At 41.1% G+C, this 12471-nt stretch overlaps 1 protein-coding gene across 1 annotated transcript; it reads right to left on the reverse strand.

Annotated features, from left to right (window-relative positions):
• Positions 1 to 853: 853 nt before the first annotated feature.
• LOC124283322 (uncharacterized protein C17orf98-like) lies at positions 854 to 12260 on the reverse strand. Its single transcript, XM_046719357.1, has 3 exons — positions 11502 to 12260; positions 2291 to 2390; positions 854 to 1863 (listed from the first exon to the last, which is right to left on the reverse strand). Exons 1-3 carry the CDS (start codon positions 11772 to 11774, stop codon positions 1706 to 1708), a joined length of 531 nt encoding a protein of 176 aa, XP_046575313.1. The 5' UTR covers positions 11775 to 12260; the 3' UTR covers positions 854 to 1705.
• Positions 12261 to 12471: the final 211 nt, after the last annotated feature.

Here is a 12471-nt window from a genome sequence, read left to right on the forward strand (position 1 = left end):
AAAGCATATTCTTGCAAATTGATTTGACCCCAAAATTACAGGCGTCGCTAAGATGAAATATATCGATTGTGAGACCAGCATGAACTATACTGAAAGGCAAAAGAAAGGTCGTAATATGGGAAATGCCATTTAAGTATCAATGGCGTATTTGAACCTACTTTTTTTAAATATACACCGGAAGTAAAGTTTGAGGAAAACATGAATCGTGCTTGTATAGCCTGTATTGCCCCCAAAAGTATTGTTTGAGATTGAAGTTTTTGTTTGTGGAAAGGGAAGAGTTCGCACAAACACAACATTGAAATCGAGATTCCGGTGTATATTTAAATATAGTAGGTTCAAATACCCCATTGATATTAAATGTCATTTCCAATATAACGACGTTTCTTTTGTCCTTCAGTATACATCGTCACCCACAAATGGTTCATTATTTGTTTCAGCATGTGTATATGTTTTGCCTGGGTTACAATATTGATCTTCAGTAACCCATGCTTGTCGTAACAGGCAACTAACGGGACCGGGTGGTCAGGCTCGCTGACTTGGTTGACACATGTCATCGTATCCCAGTTGCGCAGATCGATGCTGATGTTGTTGATCACTGGATTGTCTAGTCCAGACTTGATTATTTACAGACCGCTGCCATTTAGCTGGAATATTGCTTAGTGCGGCGTAAAACTAAACTCACACACTAGTTTTGCCTGGGAGTATATAACTGTAATGTGGGGTTACGTTGCGCCAATTCCGTATGCCAAAAGGGTATAATGGTAATTTAACCGAATACAAATCTGTCAATGCCTGGCCTACCGTAAATGATCAAAAGTAAAAAGTTGAGTCCAATCTGACAACACTTCACCCATCACATGTCTACAGTTTAATGACAAATAACAAAGGGTACATGGATTTACAGTTGAAAACATATAAATATACAACACTGTATCATCTAGCGACCCACAGCTCCATATGTGGTGGCATATAAGTAAACACGTAATTAATCCTAGATACAAACACAATAGAATAGTACGCAGTATTTACTGCAGAGGGAAAGGAATGGCTGTAGACACTGAAAGACAACAGTTCTGTGGTTCAACATGTACATAGAAGCCTCCGATTGGCATGCAAGCCTCTTTTTGAATTAACCAATAGCCTGCACCTTTGAATATTTGTGATTGTAACACTTGTCACAGAAGCAATAGGCGGGCTTGACCAATTTTCAACAGGGAGACTCCCACTTAAGGTCAATTAAGTATGCTATATCTCTGTTGTCTGCAAAGACGATTACAGAAGATTCAGATGTGGTTTGAAATGACAAGGAAAAACGTGGCACTATCCCCAATGCCCCGATCCGTATTTTGATTATTGTGTTCAGCCTCGCATATGTGACTGTTTTACACCCCTGTGGGATAATACTGGTTGTAGTATACACTTTATATAGCCCTCGGAAAGACACAAGATGTTCTTTCCCAAACCTCACGAAGTGTCAGACTGCGAGATGGGCATCCGTGAAATCAACATTAACTAAAACGTCTAATCGAAAATATCTGATATTTGAGCAACTGTTTCATATCACATCAGCTTAGACACTTGGAATCACCTCCTGGGACTTAAGTCGGCAGGTATTGCTCAAAATGTCAAAGAGAGTAGGCTCCCTTGGCGTTCATGGAAATATCTGATGAAGTCATCACAGAAGACGCGTGGTCAGTCTGTTCCTCTACTGTGTCGGGGATCGGGAGGCTGTTCCGAAAGGTGACGGATATTGCCGAAGCCAAGGTGTATTCCTACGGAAACCGTATTTCCCATTGTATCCGACTACAGGTTTCACCCCTTGCATGAACTGCGCATGCCCGTTAACTACATCTGGTGAATGACCTGGAAAGAAGGAATATGTCATCAGTTTATTATGGGTGAATACTTTCTTTTGACCGACAGTGTATGATGTGTTCAAATCAAACACGAGTGAATACGTTTTGACCGGCAGTGAATTATGTGTTTAAATGGGTGAATACTTTCTTCTGTCCGGCAGTGTTTTATGTGTTCAAATCAAACATGAGTGAATACTTTCTTTTGTCCGGCAGTGTATTATGTGTTCAAATCAAACATGAGTGAATACGTTCTTTTGTCCGGCAGTGTATTATGTGTTCAAATCAAACATGAGTGAATACTTTCTTTTGTCTGGCAGTGTATTATGTATTCAAAGAAACATGAAGTTAGAAGATTATTAATGGTACGTTATCTTGTGTATTACATGTAACTCATGTACATGTAGATGTAAGGTGATAAATGATTATATACTGACCAGCGCCAGACTGGTTCCTCATGGACAGGTATTGGTAGCCAGCTCCCTTCTCGTGGAAATAATCCATGACCTGACCGTCAATGGAAGTCCCAGGTGTTTCCTGGAAGATAGTAGACACCAATAGTGATACACGAAAAACACGATGAAATTGTTTCTATATACGAATCCGTGATTTGATAAACACTTTCATGATTTTTCTTAATTTGTAGTCTATAATACCCATCCCTATTACACGCTAAAGCGGGTATTTGTAGTTTCCCTGTTTAATCAATATTTAACAGATTCCAAACAATATATCAAAACATTTATGCTTGATAACCTTTCTTCGTCGTGTATTAACGGAGGACGATGGACGGAAGGACAGTCGACGGTCAACAATATACTGGAGGTTCATTTTGGCGTTAGCAAGGCGAGTTAATATAGAACTGAATTCATACGTCTCTTGTCTCATTTCAGCAGTATCACAAAACTCTCTACATTAATCAGGGGTGATGAGATAGCCTAGTGGTTATGCGTTCGCTCGTCATGCCGAAGACCCGGGTTCGATTATCCACATGATACATTGTGTGAGGCCCGTTTCTAGTGTCCCCCCGCCGTGATAGTGCTGGAATATTTTTAAAAGCGGCGTAAAATCATACTAACTCTAGATTAATTACGAAACTTCCCAGTGAAGATTGTTAGAATAGGCCCTAAAACTCAACTGTATGTTGTAGAGAGGTCCGTCGTTGACTCGACTGATTGTCATCGTGTCCCTATAGCAGGGAACGGTGTTCTTAATATCAATCGCCTGTTTGTCTGGTCAAGACTTGACAATTTACAAACCGCCGTGAGAAGGCTGTAGTATCGCCGCGTGCTCGGTAAACAACAAAGACGCACACTATTGAAAACTCAACAGCGATTCCTAGTTACAATTGTCCCCTAGCAACCGATATTGGTTGTTGTTGTTGTGTTGTTTAATGTCGCACTCAGCAATATTCCAGCTGTACGGCACCCGTGAAGGCCCGGGTTAGAATATTGATCTTCAGTAACCCATGTTTGTCGTAAGAGGCGACTAACGGGATCGGGTGGTCAGCCCTTGCTGACTTGGTTGACACATGTCGTCGATTCCCAATTGCGATGCTCATGCTTTTGATCACTGGATTGTCTGGTCCAGACTCGATTATTTACAGACCGCCGCCATATAGCTGGAATATTGCTGAGTGCAGCGTAAAACTAAACTCACTCACTCCAGCTGCATGGCGGTGGTCTGTAAATAATCGAGTCTGGACCAGACATTCCTGTGATCAAAAGCATGAGCATCGATCTACACAAATAGCTTACGATGACATGCGTCAACCGAGTCAGCGAGCCTGACCACCTGATCCAGTTAGTCGCACTTCTTACGACAAGCATGGGTTACTGATGACCACTTCTAACCCGGATGTTGGATATATGCCATGTCTAAATGGTTGTCTAGCTCTATGACTTTGCTGCTTGTACGCTGTCATACCCGGATGGCGTTAAACTTTGTTCATAATATCAGTCACTGGGATGTCTGGCCCACATCCGTACCGTGTTATTTACATACATAGATGGCATATTGCAGACTGCGTCATCAAACAACATACATTTCCTCACTATTTAACTATATTATGATCTGGACACAACGTCTCGACTGTCATTTGTGACCTAGGTGTTGTCTGAACTCAAGTGTGTCAAGTCGAGTAGTCTGTCGTACAGACCCTGAAGCAAATATATCCAAGAAAGGCCACGCAAGTCTAGAAAATGTGGCAAGTCTAGATTTCCTCAGCTTCAGCAGAGACCATATAATAGATGGTCTCTGGCTTCAGGCATGAAGAAAGTATCAGGGGTCCTTTTCATTTTTTTAATATTTGTTTTACTATGAACTTTTTTTCAGTACAATATGTTCATTTCAGAGACTAGTTGTTAATCTACAAGTCGAGCTGACACAGATGCACTGTCTCACCTGGGTTGACAGACGAGGACTGTATGTCGCACTGACCTGAGATAAGTGGCGGGCCACTGCCTCACTTAACAAGGACTCAGAAGGATCTCGCTCTAGGGGCGGTCTCATTTTCTGACTAGCAACAGTCAAGTACCAATTACTGAGTTTCACATTAACATTGCGTGCTGGTTTCATACGAATATTTCCGGGTTTGTATCTGCGTACAGTTATCACACACCAGACACTTGCATGGGGAAAAAACAAAACAACCGACCTATATCGTACACAGCCTCATGGACAGAGTTAAATCATTGTCTAGGACAAACAGATGGAAGCTTTTTGAATATTTATGGCAGCAGATTGCGTTAACGCTCAACGAGATAAGCTACGAGACCAGAATTAGTGTTTTTCTTAACATGTAGATCCAGTGTTAGGTCAGTAACCAGTTAGGGAAATATCGCAGTGTCGGATACGATAACTGGTTAGAACGGATTGGTATTTGTTAGGTTAATTTTAAGCCTATTTTGTTAACAGCCAATGTGTTTAAATGCCTTTCTAAAACTATTGACGGTGTGTATTACATGATCCATTAAATGAGCACTAATATACTTACTAGCTAGTCTAGTGTACGTGTTTATATCTACAAAGAACAGGTCCCTTGTGTCCAATGCCTGTGAGGGCACGATCGAGAGTTCACTCTTGGCCATGCGTGTATGACCTACAGCTGACCATGAACTCAACCACTGGCTCGTCTTTTCCGTTATTCTAACATGCACTCACACACTCTTACAGTCACTGCTTGTAATACCCGAGAATCAAGTACACACCCTTACATATGTTCATGTGATTGCCTAGCATAGATGTGCCACTCCAGACTCTGACCATGTGTAACTCCAGACCTCCTCCATGACCTTGTGGACAGATCGTCCATCTCGAGACCGGAAGTCCGGGGTTTGATACTGGGTCAAACCAAAGACGCGTAAGGTGGTATTTATTGCTACCCTGCCTGGCGTTCACTCGGTAGGCGTTCATGTTTATCTCTTAGTGAGGCATCCTTGATAAACTGTGCGATGATATCTCAGTGGACTAGCACTGTACAGCCTGTGTAAGTCCGGACTAGTACACACAGCCCCACACCAAAGTACATACACAATTCATGCACGCCGCTATGTGAGTGCAATTGTCGTCAGTGCGTTCAATCCCATTCTTGCCTAATTAACGCCAGCTCTGAGTATATAGTATCTCTTAAATAATGTGTTTGCTCTATATCCTGACATCAAGAGGCTGAATCGATATTCAGTGTCCTGTTGTATGAACACTGATGATTGGATATGATCATGTATCATGTTTATCCAGACATTCACAATACACAGTAACATATAGTTTCAGAAACGTACGTTGACAAATTCTTGACCCAAATGTTTCCAGTTGAACATTTATGACGTATGTTCCGTAAGCACTATGTACTTAGTTACAGGCATACCACTCAAAAGAAGTCAAAGATCACCCAATCTGTTTGTAAAGTTATCGTCAGTATTCCAAATATCAACAGCACAAGTCAGATCCAAAATATTTTCATATCAATAATGATCCCAATAAAATGTTTTGCTCACCCCATCGACATGATCACCTGGAAACATGATTGCATTTTCAGTTTCTTCAACCTATCGTTGCCATCATCCCAGGGGATTAAGGACTTCAAAGCGGTGTAATTTTTTCATAAAGTCATAAATCTGTATACATGCAAGTTGGTTATGTTTCTTAATTTAAAGCAGAAAATGTCTTTTGTTATTGTTTTCCTCATATAACTTGCAATTGTGGCACTATGTATAAACACCGAATGTACTGACAATAATAGTGAAAGGAGATCTTCAAAGATAACTGAACATATTTGTTTACGTACCTGCCACTCATATAATTAAACAGACAAAATGAGACGTCCCCTTAATTTATCACGTTACTGCCGTCAAAATTGCCCTCATCACGCACGACGTTCCAGCGTCCACCTGCAATATCCGCAATCTAATCTCTCAAGTCGATTTTTTCTCTCGTCTCACCATGGCGGCAGCTCAGTGGGGGAGGTAATCCCGTGTCTTCAAGTGACTTGGTGTCAATACAATACCCGGGGTCGACACCTGGGTCTACCTCAACATGGGACTGTAGCCCCGTTTGTCTGCCTAACACAGTTGTGGATTTGAAAGGATCGATAAGCTAAGAACAGATCGAATGTGCTTAGGATTAGAGTCATTTAAAGTATTTCGATTTGTAGTGTCGATGATATTGGTTTAAACGTCTTGATGTGATAAATCTCCATTAAAGCCTGTGTAAAGTTTTTAAAGGTTCCTAAACATAATGAATATCTGTCTGATCGGACTCAGCTTCATTGTTTTTATGGAATGTGTATTGTTCTAAACCACTCATATTCTATATATAGACAGTTATAGTTCATGGTACGGTTCTGATCGTACATGATTTTGGTTACCGATTCGCCAGATTTGGAAATGTCATATTTACCATGCATGTTTTGAAAGCCTTACTGGGGAATTAAATGTACACACATAAAACATTAAACAACGTTTGAGCAAATGTCGTATGACGTTCTTTGAAATCATGGTAGAAAGAACATGCCCGATTGTACCACAAAAGAGCTGATTATTTGAAAGTTGAAGTTACCCGTCTTGTCATATTGTCTTGTGTACATTTATCTCCCGAATATGAAATTGCCGTTGACCAATAGGATGGGAGGCTGGTCGTACAGTGCCACCTAGCTGGGTTTGGGTCACCGTGACCCAACGGCTGAGGCCCTTTGATCATAGTGTCAGTCATCACTTTATCTGGTCTGTAGGCCTGTCGGTCCTTACCCGGATTGTAACCCCGTGAACAAAACTAAATTCTAACGTATATCGCCAACAAAATAGATTTTTCTTAAACTTTGCAGTTTTTGTTGTAACAGAAAATAACATTCCTTATTGACGGAATATATGGATCATTTTCACTTTCTCCGAGTGGGAGAAGGAAGGTTGATGTCTTTAATTTCCCATGCACACTGTCACCATGACAACTCTATGGCTTCTCGGTGGAACTGTAGGTCGGATACTGTTTCTGCCTATTCACCGACTCACTCACTGAATCACTGACTCCTCATGAACCGCCAACAGTAAACAGGCTACTTGTTTTATTGATGTTTTCCTGTGTTGATGCTGAAACATTTGCACTTATACAACTGAGAACAAAGGTTACAAAAACTGTCTACTGCTTGAAGTTGCCGAACATGTTGCTCAGATCGATGTCATGGTCTAAATCTTGTCCTGAATACAACAAAATAGATTACCTTCGTTTACCTTTGTTTTGTAAAAAGGTTTTAGTCTCGTGAACGCTTATCTCTTACACAGATCAACCCTAACTGTAGGCTATAACCTGTTCGCCAGGAATGCATGTACTTTCTTATAGCTACAGTTCGCTGTGTCTGTAGCTGACGGCAGTGTATATGTGCATACATAACATATGTTCCTGGCACTATATATCAGGGAGAGCTGTAAATATACAACCGTGAACCTTTACGTTTAGATATATCGGTATATAACATGTCATGACTGTTTGCATGTATATTGCATTATTCTCTGCTAAACGACATTGCTTGCTTAATCCAGTACGGGAATTACACTCACCCACTTATACAAAAAGGCAGTTTTCAAATGCTGAGCCACTGTTCACGTATCTTATTACATGTATTAATATACTGAAGGAAGAAAAATAAGGGATCACATGAAAACAAGTTTTCCTTTATTTTTGTCCCGGTTTCTTCAAAAGCTTTGTATCGCATAGCTTGTGAAGAAACCTGGAAACAAATAAAGAAACACTTGTGCTTTCATGTGATCCCTTATTTTCTTCCTTCAGTATATATACGTGTCAACCCTTTTTTTCTTGATTACACTTGATGTTCTTTCTCTCTTAAAGATTTCTATTCCATTTTCGTCACATATGTTGCAAGGGGTACACACTTTACGAATTCATAGGATGTTTGATGTTGTTTGTTAGCTATGTTCTATTATTGATACCAGTAAATTTGTTTCTGTGAAAATCGATGGAGCCCCCTTTGACTTTCTGCCGTGTCTGACACGATCAATGCCAGAGCATGTCTGGTTGCGTGTCTGTGTTCCTGTCAGCTTCAGTGTCTGTCTCCCACTGACACAGTTGTACACAGTCAATAAAACAATAAAATCAGGAGAAGGTGGCGAGTATTATGACAGGGACGTAGGGTTAACTGTGTTGGGATTCATTCTGAATTTGATTGTTTCAGTTTGTCACTGAGAATGTAGCTTGAAAAATACAAAAAATACTCAACAATACTCAAGTGCCCAAAGGTGCAATTGTATGGTTATTCTTCTCTCTTTTCGTGCCTTGGGGTAGGGTAGTGGTTAACGTGACCGATCGTTGAACAAAAAGAGTTTAGTTCCTACATGAGCATTCACGTGAAGCCAATTAACAATTAATAAAGTGATGAAGAAAAGTCTGCCTACCTGAGTGCCCTCTATATTCACATATTTATTGTTTGTTTCAACATCTAGACTCAGGTCATCGGCCCATGGTACAGGAATTTACAGACACCTCATTACTTGTGCATGTATAGCTTTATGACAAGCTGTTTTCACAGGCTGCCCAACCTTACACACGCATATTGACAGAAGCACCACTGGACACCAATAAACTACGTTTATGTACAGTAGGAAATCTCGTGAATTGCATGAGACAGAGAGGTCACTTTTCCCTTCCAGGTTTCGTGTTCAGGCGTGCTGTCATTGGAAGTCATCGAGCCGTGTAAGTTCAAGAACCTTGTTGACATCTGAAGATATTTGATCACATACAGAGTCTTAAATACACGTTAATCCGTGCCCTTTCACTCCCCAAACACGGACTGAATGCCGCCATTGACGTGTACCCGTCTAAAGACCATACATCTGGAACTGAACTGAATAGACTGTTGAGGCAGCACCAACCCAGGGCATGGATAGGGGACGACACCTGATAGTCTGCTACAAGAGGAACCATTATACGATGTACATATGTATACAACAGGCACCAAGAGGCACCACCATATGATATACATATGTATACAACAGCCAAGGTCACGCTTAACGGGTGATCGAACAGGACTGGCATTTAACAGACTGCTTTCAGTATTGTCGACGCACTTTCTTACGATTTAAATCTGAAACCAATTAAAGTATGACCTTTCATGGACACCGGATAATAATAATAATAATAAATGGATATTTCTTGTGCGCCATCGCTCATCCAGAGCATGCTCAAAGTGCTACATATAAAAGAGTCACTCGAGTTGATGAGGAAGATATGACAGTTCGTCAAAACGAACATCAGAATATTTGGCAGTTATAGGTTGTAGGCTTTTTTGAAGAGGTAGGTTTTGAGTCCCGATTTGAATGCTTCTAAAGATGAAGCATGTTTGATGGGTGAAGGAAGACTGTTTCCACAGGGTTGGTGCTGCACATTTGAATGATCTATGTCCAAAGTTTTTGAGATGATGCCTTCCAAACGGTTGATATCAGAATCACAGCTTGTTGTTTTTAACAGTATTATATATTTACAAATCACATCGAAGATAGTGAGAATCAAAGTGCATGAGTTCATTCTTTCAGAATTGATTTCAATAATTTCAAGCTGGGCAGTTTGACTTGTATAACCATTCATCCATCAATGTCAATGTTATCAACATACCTTCTCGGCTCACAAAGTATATGCTGTAAGACTGTCGACAACAAGGTCAATAACGGAACACAATTGTTATTCGAAGGTTTTATCTTCTAAAAGACAAACCATTGAACAGGTCAGACGTACACTGCAACTCAAGTCCTTGAAGCCGGTTGCAATAACACAGGGTCGAGGTATGCTAAACTACTGTTGACCCCTGCATTATATCTGAGCCCTATGTTTGTAAAGAACCCGTCAATCATATGAAATAACACTACTGATGATAATCACGTCTTGCACAGTCTTATTACAGCACAACATGGTCAACATAGCGTTGTAAGGTCTCCAACATTGACTGTGTACATTTGTAGAACAGGTTGTTGTGTCATGGACGACCAGAGTCAGATGTGATTCAGTGGTTTTGGACCTACTTGAACTGTGGTAGTCATGCAATGGCATGATGGTCATGTGGAAGCCAGGGCCTAGATTTTCGAAGCTCTCTTAGCGCTAAGATAGTCGTAAGTTAATGCTAGTGTATGGCAGTTACGCCTATCTTAGAGCTAAGAGAGCTTCGACAATCTAGGCCCAGGTGGCTGATCTTACTTACACGGGTTGATTAATGGTTGAAACTAAATATCCTATCACGTACACGGCGTCGTTGTCACAAGCGGGCTAAACCGCACATATACACAAACACATGTTCGACTCGCTGGCTTGGCTGTAATGGAATGTTGGACTGACAATGAACTAATCTCATCTCTGTACGGGCAGTCAGTAACACACTAAAGTGAAATAATGGAAGAATAATAAATTTAAACTTATATTAATTCAGAAGGTATTAAATTGTTCCTGTGATGTTTCTATTCCCCATTTGAGATTTAAGGTTCAAGTGATCATATAAAACATCGAGGCCAGTCTATAATTAGTGTACATTTTCCTCCAAAACAGATTTCATTGGGTGTAAAACTATGTAAATGCACAGGGGCTTGTAACGCTAAAAACTGCCATCAAGGTATGTGGTGTCACTAGCGGGGTCTTATCACTATATATACACGCACAGGGGCTTATAACGCTAAAAACTGCCATCAAGGTATGTAGTGTCACTGCGGGGTCTTATCACTATATAGGGCCCTGTGCAAGAATGTCATGACACCAGGGGTACGAAAGGGGTAACGCCCTCTACCAGTAGCACCTGTATACAAATACGAATTGGGATGTGACTTTCCCTATTTATTGCGTTAGACGACAACACAGCAGTTGATCATTTTGCAAATCCGTATAGTTCATACAATCATTGTCGTTGGTGATATTCAGTCACAATACATTCATAGGATTGCGGTTTGTTTTGCCTGTTGCTAAATCAAATTTCCTCTTTCTACAAACTTAAGAAAACCTCGGAGTCCATAAAAAAAGAAAAGAGAAAAGACGGCATGGGTAGGCATAGATAAATACCTGACATATATATGTAGTACATGGTCATTTTAAACATTATTTAACAATACACAGCAAGAGAGATGCTATGTAACGCTGGTCAGTATTTGTGATGACATAGCTCACCTGGCCGGTCCTCCGTAGCGTCCTCTCAACTCCATGGAACTTGAAGTAAGGTGCGACGTGGCCGTCCTTCTGGGAGTTGTACGGGGGAACCACGGGCCCTAGTTTAGGGTTGGCTTTAGAATAGTCACTGGATATACTGCTGACTGCATTACAGTCCAGAACAAACGTATGTTCCTTTCCCAGCAGCTCCTGGGGTGGCGGAGTAGGCGGGGTGCGGTAGAGCTTGTTCATCCGAGACTTGGATCGGCGGGGGGAGGATGGGGAGGCAGACATGTTTGAACAAATCTGAAAATCGGATACACTCCGATGTATTTTCCGCACTCAAAATCTCCAGAAACCTCGAAAGTTTCTTCAGTTACACTTTTTGTGTGGGTCTGATTAACGCGAAAGATTTTGTTGTGTGTCTCGACCAAGTTCTCCAAGATATCTGGTTCCGAATGTTCACGTGCTGCACTAAACTCTCTGATTCCTTCCACTATACAAGTCGATAAAATCCACCCAAGGCGATTTAGTCGAGTGACTGGCTTACAACCAGTCGTGAATAGCGCTGTGAAATATACCACAGTTGTACATAGCAGGCTGGTTGTCAGTCAAGCTAACGGTGGTTGCTATGCAAAGGCCGACCGGTAAATCTTGTATTATTCATACGCAACTCTGGTTACTCGGACCTCCTAGCTTTGTTTGCACTTGTCCTGTTCCCTTTTGATATTTTAATCTTTCCTAAATTGGTTCGTGTTTCGTTAGACCATTAGAGACTTCGTTGCTATCACGTGACAAGCTACCCGAGACAAGGGTCTAGATTAGACAGGCCTTAAAGTAGCACGCTCGACTTGGCGCCTTAATCCTGGTCAGGTGTAATGGACCCTGTAATCTGTTGACAGGTAATATTTGTAAGCGTTATGTAATCGACATATTAAAAGGGAGGGAACGCTTGAATACTAAATCACTGTCGTTACCTTTAAACACAAGC

This window comes from Haliotis rubra, unplaced genomic scaffold (genome assembly GCF_003918875.1).
Source record: "Haliotis rubra isolate DU_JTF1 unplaced genomic scaffold, ASM391887v1 Scf313, whole genome shotgun sequence".
In the NCBI taxonomy this organism is placed as follows: domain Eukaryota; kingdom Metazoa; phylum Mollusca; class Gastropoda; order Lepetellida; family Haliotidae; genus Haliotis; species Haliotis rubra.

Bases quoted from the DNA above. Each gene is read 5' to 3' on its own strand.
- LOC124283322 (XM_046719357.1), bottom strand. From the start codon at position 11,774: ATGTCTGCCTCCCCATCCTCCCCCCGCCGATCCAAGTCTCGGATGAAC. The intron at 2,391-11,501 runs GTGAGCTATGTC...ACTATCTTCCAG, and splicing joins CGCTACGGAGGACCGGCCAG to GAAACACCTGGGACTTCCAT. The intron at 1,864-2,290 runs GTCAGTATATAA...CCTTCTTTCCAG, and splicing joins GAGGAACCAGTCTGGCGCTG to GTCATTCACCAGATGTAGTT.